General features: G+C 45.5%; 1 protein-coding gene across 1 annotated transcript in view; it reads left to right on the top strand.

Annotated features, from left to right (window-relative positions):
* Positions 1-3,817: 3,817 nt before the first annotated feature.
* LOC119977505 (prolylcarboxypeptidase (angiotensinase C)) overlaps positions 3,818-7,542 on the top strand; it is a 39,247-nt gene continuing 35,522 nt past the window's right edge. The window contains exon 1 of the mRNA XM_038818541.1: positions 3,818-4,044. Within this exon, the coding sequence (XP_038674469.1) occupies positions 3,868-4,044 (177 nt within the window). The 5' untranslated portion in view covers positions 3,818-3,867. The remainder of the gene's footprint in view (positions 4,045-7,542) is intronic.

Below are 7,542 nucleotides of genomic sequence, written 5' to 3'. Positions count from 1 at the left end.
AGCAGCAGCAACCCGGGGGGTGGGGGTTTGTTTCAGGGGAAGGGAGAAATGTGTATATGTGTTTATTGAATATTCTGGGTGTTTATATATTTCTTCATTTTGTAGTTACTGGGGGGGGGGGGGGGGTTTGGTTTGGGGGGTTAGTCTGTTTTTCTTTTGTTGTTGTTAATACTGTTTTCTTCTTGTTATTTTCTGTTTTTGAAATGTTTTTGAAAATCTCAATAAAAATTACTTTAAAAAAAATGAATGGCGGTATCCTGGAAAATGTAGACCATTTTCCATACCTTGGGAGACAAAGGCAAATATAGACAATGGAAACCTTCATTGCTCCAATGTGCCAGCTCAGCATTCGGTTGACTGAGGAAAAGAAATGAGTATTTGAGGACCAAGATATCAAACCATGGTTTACCAGGCAACAGTGATCCTCAGTCCTACATGCTTTAGATACTTTGACAACTTGCATCAGGCACCTTAAAGAACTGGAGAAGTACCACCAGTGGTGTCTTTGCAAGATTCCCCAAATCTTGTAGCAAGAAAGGAGGATTATATAGCCTGATTAGGCTGCACAGCAGATCTTTGTTGCACCGATTCCACATTAGTCCACACTTCCTGCGACCATCTTAGTTGGGAAAGCTCTTGTCGAGGAAGTGGAGGAAAGTACTGTCCTTCCGGCACACAGGTGCTGGTGACACCACACTGGAAACAATGCAACAATTTAAGATTTTAGAAGTTTTAAAAAACAACATTCATTGGTACTGAATGCACCTCAACCTAGAAGGTAATTATGATAGATCCACATTTATAAATATGCTTTATACATATTTATAGTTACTTTCGCATACAATGCTTCTCCCTCCAATTTTGTTTTGAATGCTTTTTGCTTTAACATAAATATGACTCATTGCTGAATCTGTGATTTATTATTTAATTTTTGTATTGCAAAGAAACAGCTAAGAGATTATGTATCTGTGAAGATGCAGAAATGAATGGCCAGGAAAACATCATTCAGTAGAACCCGTGATAGTTAGTCTTTAGGCATCTCAATATGTACTCTTACCTGCCGCCTTCAAGCATGCGATGTCCTGGTAAAGCAGAAAATCTGGGACACGGGCGGCACGATGGTGCAGTGGTTAGCACTGCTGCCTCACGACATCGAGGTCCTAGGTTCGATCCCGGCCCTGGGTCACTGTCCGTGTGGAGTTTGTACATCCGCGTTTGCGTGAGTTTTACCCCCACAAACCAAAGATATGCACAGTAGGTGGATTGGCCAGGCTAAATTGCCACTTAATTGGAAAATGAATGGATACTCTAAATTTATATAAAAAAACAAGAAAATCTGGGACAATGGGGGAGAAAATCTGTAAAATACATAAAGAAAGAAAATGTGTATTTATATGATATTTTTCATACTTTCAGGATGTCCCAAAACACTTCATAGTTGAAGAAATGTTTTTAATTGTAGTCAATGTTTTGATATAGGCAAATACAGAAACAATGTATGCACAACACAGTTTCGTAAACAGGTCCATGACCATTCTGTTTCTTTTTAAGTGATTTTGGTTGAAGGATTTATATTAGCCAGAAGAGCAGGAAGTCTTCCCAGTTCCTGTTCAAATAGATAAAAGCAAATTACTGCGGATGCTGGAATCTGAAACAAAAACAGAAAATGTTGGACAATCTCAGCAGGTCTGACACATCCATGGAGAGAAAAAGGAGTTAACGTTTCGAGTCTGGATGACTGTTAACGCCCTTGAAAAAGAACCTTGGAATCTGTTATGTCAGTGTGGCGTAAGACATACCATCTGCAATCTTTCTGTCAATTACTATCCTCTTACTGGGCCTTCTCCTTCCTTTTGCATTCTTTTTTCCTGCCAATTAGACATACAAAACCACCACATTTTGTGAGTAAAACACCATCTGCTGCCTGTCAGTTACAGACCTCTCCCCCCACCTCCCCACATCCGTTAAGTTGTAGCTTTACTCCTGTGTCAGCTGTACTCATTCTAATGTTAATTACATTTCTCATCCTTCTTGTCAGTTACATATTTCTGATGTTTACACAATGCTTCCTTCTTCTTTGATGACTCCCCAGCTCCTGTCACTTCCACTATGTCACTTCATTCGGACAGTTACAGGCCTCTTTCAAACTACAGACTCTGTCCCCCGCCAGACTCCCCTTCCACTCGTCCGTTAAAATTCACCCCACCAAAAGACAGTCAGATTCCCTTTCCCTCCCATCAGACTCCATTCAGTGTCGTGTTATTCACCCTGGGGTAACACGGACTGCAACTTATTGAACTTCTGTAACAGTGCACACAGTTCGCTGTGGGTTTGACACACTACTACTCTTAAGTGAGCTAACTAGACCAGACTAGCTCTGAGCCATGTGTAGAAGGTGCTGATATATACACCCTGACTGTCACTACAGTTGTCACCAGTGGAAAGAGGTGGAGTGCTGATGTCTCATGTGTTTTATAGTGGGAAACCCCCCTCTAGTGTTGTCTGGTGATAGGTTGAGTACTGTCCTGTGTGTTGATTGGCTGTACTGGGTGTCTGTCACTGCCTGTCCGTATCTCATTATGTGCATGAGTGCATATCATGACATTCAGATACTATCTCGCCAGCACACAGACTCTCCGCCCCCATCACTCATACTCCCCTCCCCGTTACTCAGACCCCCCCATCACTCAGACTCCACCCATCACTCAGACTGCCCCCCCATCACTCAGACTCCCCTCCCCATCACTCAGACTCCCGTCCCCATCACTCAGACTCCCTTCCCAATCACTCAGACTCCTGCCTCATCGCTCAGACTCCCCTCCCCATCATTCAGACTCCCCTCCCCCATCACTCAGACTCCCCTTGTTGTGCATTTTCTCTACTACTTGGTCTTTTCTGTGGCTCTGTTCCAATTAGGGAAATCAGTGAATTTGCCTTCTTTCTATATTGTCTATGTCCGAATGCTTAGAGTCGTCAGGTATCGAATGATACCACCACAAGTTTCAACCGGTTATTGATCAAAGAGCCAAACACCAGTTGGCTAGTTCAAGGTCAAGGGTACTTTATTTACATACAATCAGTCATGCAACATAAACACTACTAGTCAACTACACCTATTACTAAGACAATTTGTACTTAACTTTGGGCACCCAGCAGTCAGGCTCCGTCATCTGCCATTCAGGCTCCTCTCAAGTCTGTCAGGCTCCTCCGCTGTCTGTCAGGCTCCTCCCCCTGTCAGTCAGGATCCTCCCCCTGTCAGTCAGGCCCCTCCACTGTCAGTCCGGCTCCTCCCCCTGTCAGTCCGGCTCCTCCCCCTGTCAGTCCGGCTCCTCCCCCTGTCAGTCAGGCCCCTCCACTGTCAGTCCGGCTCCTCCCCCTGTCAGTCAGGATCCTCCCCCTGTCAGTCAGGCCCCTCCACTGTCAGTCCGGCTCCTCCCCCTGTCAGTCAGGATCCTCCCCCTGTCTGCCAGCCCCCCCCCCCCTCAGTCAGGCCCCTCCACTGTCAGTCAGGCTCCTCCTCGTGTCAGTCAGACTCCTCCCCCTTGTCTGTCAGGCCCCACCCCTGTCAGTCAGACCCCGCCCCCTTGCAGTCAGGCCTCTCCCCTTTCAGGCTGGCTCCTCTCCCTGTCTGTCTGGCTCCTCCCTCTGTCATTTAGGCTCCTCCCCTGTCAGTCAGGCCCCTTCCCTGTCAGTCTGGCTCCTCTCCCTCAGTCAGAGTCCTCCCTCTGTCAGTCAGGCCCCTCCCCTGTCAGTCAGAGTCCTCCCCCTGTTAGTCAGGCCCCTCCCCTTGTCAGTCAGGCTCCTCCCCCTGTCAGTCAGCCCCCGCCCCTGCTAATCTCTGAATCTCTCCGACTATACCGGTTGCCGATGGCGGTCGAGCTGAAGCTGCCGCTTCTGGCGGTCACCATAGCGACTGCGGCCCTGGCCCTGACCATCGGAACCCCGGCGTTTGTCTCTCGCTCTCAGCCCGGTGCTCTGGCCACCCAGTCGGTCTCCGGCCAATCTGATCAATTTGATTATGAGACTCGGTATTTCCAGCAGAAGGTGAGTGGGGGGGATTTAAACCGGGAGGCTCCGAATGGCCCTAACTGAGACAATGAAAGAAAAGAGGCTGCTGCAAAGACTCAGCAGCGGTCGCAGCGTTAACTCGGGTTCTCCCTCCTTACAGATGCTGCCAGAGCCGCTGAGCTGTTGCAGCATTCTTTGATTTCTTTCAGATTGCAGCTGTATTTTGCTGACTCTCGCCAATGTGCAGACGGCCGGTTAAGTTTAACTGGAAATCTGCGCGTCAGGCTGGATAGCAAAGCCGGACCGCGAATATCCTCATTTCTGAAAGTTGTGCAAACTACTGGTTTCACAGGATAAGTTTAATCGCGGAACAGAGATGAACCATGTCTGTGCCTCGCACTCCGGAAGCTGCCTTCCATCTTCATTGATTTTCGATTGATAATTGTTGCTTTTAGTCTGTGACCGAGTCTAATTCTCTTTTATTTGTATAATATCCTCCTTCAATTTATATTTAAACTAAAATGAGTGTCATAGAAGAGTGAATTTGCTTCAATCAAGTTGTTTGTAAAGGCTGCATGCAACAACAATACATTGCAAATTCAGCCATTGTGAAAACTGAACTTCAGGGTTAAAGCGTTTATCACATCGTGCACTTACTGGAGTCACAAAGAAACAACACGATGGTAGTGATGATTTATTCTTCCTCTCATCTAAACCAGTTCCGCTTTTTGTTTCTTTACAGTAGTGAAACTTAGATTTATGACCTCGGGAAAGATCAACCGGATTCTCTTTGCTCCGTGGCATTTAATGTTAAATAACCCAGTGTGCTCTGATGCAATGAGAACTATGTGGGCAGAACGTTTAGGGAGGTGTTCACACGGCAGGTTAGGAAAGTCCAGGTAGAGAGGGAATAGGCGACTGACTGGCAGACAGTCAGTCTGAGACATTTTGAGGGGCAAATTGGCGGAGGTAACTGGAAAATACATGAAAAGGTATGGATGTACACAGACAATGGATAGTCTTTAAAGCATTATTACATAATTTACAGCAATTATACATTCATTTAAATCACAAAACCTAAGTGTGACAAACAAATGAAGGTGAATTGGCCACGTTAAATTACCCCTTGATTGGAAAAAAGAATTGGGTTCTATAGATTTCTAAAAAAAAAAGTTTGGGGTTCCAGCTGTTCACAAAATATATCAATGATTTGGATGTGGGAACAAACATAGGGCTGAATTCTCCGCCACCGGGATTGTCCGTTTTCCGGAAGCTTGCTGCACAATGGGAAACCCCATTGACCAGCCGGCGAAACGGAGAATCCCTATGGTGTGTCGTACCAGAAATCTGGAGTGGCGGGAAGGAAAAACCCTCCCAAAATTTCCAACTTTGCGGATCACACAACGTTAGTGAGAATGATTTTTTGAGGAAGATGCAAAGCAGCTTATGGAGGATTTGGACAGACGTAGTGGTCAAGAACTTGGCAGATAGAATGTTGGAAAATATGAGGTTATCCATTTTGGTAGGGGGAAAACTCTCTGCCGGTTGGAGTCATACCTGGCACAAAGAAAGATGGTTATGGTGGTTGGAGATTAATAATCTCAACTCCAGAACATCACTGCAGGTTCCTCAGGGAAGTGTCGTAGACCCAACCATCTTCAGTTGCTTCATCAATGACCTCCCTTCCATCATAAGGTCAGAAGTGGGGACATTTGCAGATGACTGCACAATGTTCACCACCATTCGTGACTCCTCAGATAATGAAGCAGCCCATATCCAAATGGAGCAAGACCTGAACAATATCCAGGCTTAGGCTGGCAAGTGGCAAGTTACATCCACACCACACAAGTACCAGGCAATGACCATCACCTACAAGAGAGGATCCAACCATTGCCCCTTGACATTCAATGGCAGTACCGTTGCTGAATCCCCCACAATCAACATCCTGGGGATTACCATTGATCAGAAACTGAACTGGACTAGCCACATTATTACTGTGGCTAACAGGGAATGTCAAAGGCCCGGAATCCTACGGCGAGTAACTCACCTTCTGACCCCTCAAAGCCTGCCCACCATCTACAAGGCACAAGTCCGGAGTGTAATGGAACACTCTCCACTTGCCTGGATGAGTGCAGCTCCAACAAAACTCAAGAAGCTCAACACCATCCAGGCCAAAGCAGCTGGCTTGATTGTTCCTCCTTCCACAAACATTCAAACCTTCCACCACCGATGAACAGTGGCAGCCATGTGTACCATATACAAGATGCACTGCAGTAATTCACCAAAGTTACTAAGACAACACCTTCCAAACCCATGACCACTATCATCTAGAAGGACAAGAGCAGCAGATACCAGGGAACCCCACCACCTGGAGGTTCCCCTTCAAGTCACTCACCACTCTGACTTGGAAATATATCACTGCTTCTTCACTGTCATTGGGTCAAAATCCTGGAACTCACTCCCGAACAGCACAGTGGGTGTACCTACACCTCAAGGACTGCAGCGGTTCAAGAAGGCAACTTGCCGCCATCTTCTGAAGGGCAACTAGGTATGGGCAATAAATGCTGGTCTAACCTGCGACACCCACATCCCCTAAATGAAAAAAAACAGGTGGAAAGGGTATTTCTTAACTGTCAACAGGTTAGAATGTGTGGCTGAACAATGTGACCTTGGTGTCCTCATCAATAAGGCACTGAAAGCAAACATGCAGCTGCAGTAAGCAATTAGGAAAGCTAATGGTACTTTAGCTATTATCACAAGAGGATTTGAGTACAAGATAGCAAAGTCTTGCTCCAAACCTTGGTTAGACGGCACCTGGAGTACTGTGAATGATGAGGAGAAATATTTTTAGCAATAGGGTTGTGAATACCTTTGGAATACCTTATCCCAGAAGGCTGTAGCAGTTCAGTCATTGAGTACGTTTAAAGTAAAGATTGACAGATTTCTAAACACCACTGACATAAAGGGATGTGGGGGGAAAAAAGCATTGAAGTGGACGATCAGCCATGATTGTGTTGAATGGCAGAGCAAGTCTGATGGACTAAATAGCCTACTCCTGTTCCTATGTTCCTAAGTCTGTTAATGAACCTAAAAGATTTTGGAAGCCCAATACACTTTGAATGACATTGTAATAATAGATGTGGGTTTCATCCTCTAAGTGTGTCATCTAACGAGTGCCAGATGTAGAAATATGACTTCATTTTCCATTTCTGGGTTTTAGAATTTTAAAAAATCCTTATGCTGCAGAAGTATTTGCTAATCAATATCTCAGCTATCACACTTTAGTCTTTTGCTTAAGCTTTGGCTCCTTATTTGAGATTTTATTCTGTAATTCCCTGAAAGGGTCTATGGGGCAGACGGGGTTTATTACAAACTAACAACATCATTGGCATTTTTCCATCGATGGAAGAAGATATTGCCATGGTTGCTTTCGGTGTTGCCAAGCCGCTTTAGCCACTGATTGTTATGGTGGTACATTCCAGTCAAGGGGTGATGTCACAATTTTCTTCTGTTTTTGGCCAGTAACTCCCAGAT

Source organism: Scyliorhinus canicula, chromosome 14, assembly GCF_902713615.1.
Source record: "Scyliorhinus canicula chromosome 14, sScyCan1.1, whole genome shotgun sequence".
Classification (NCBI taxonomy): Eukaryota; Metazoa; Chordata; class Chondrichthyes; order Carcharhiniformes; family Scyliorhinidae; genus Scyliorhinus; species Scyliorhinus canicula.
Note: the sequence above shows the minus strand (reverse complement) of the source record. Positions and strands in the feature narration are given on the sequence as shown.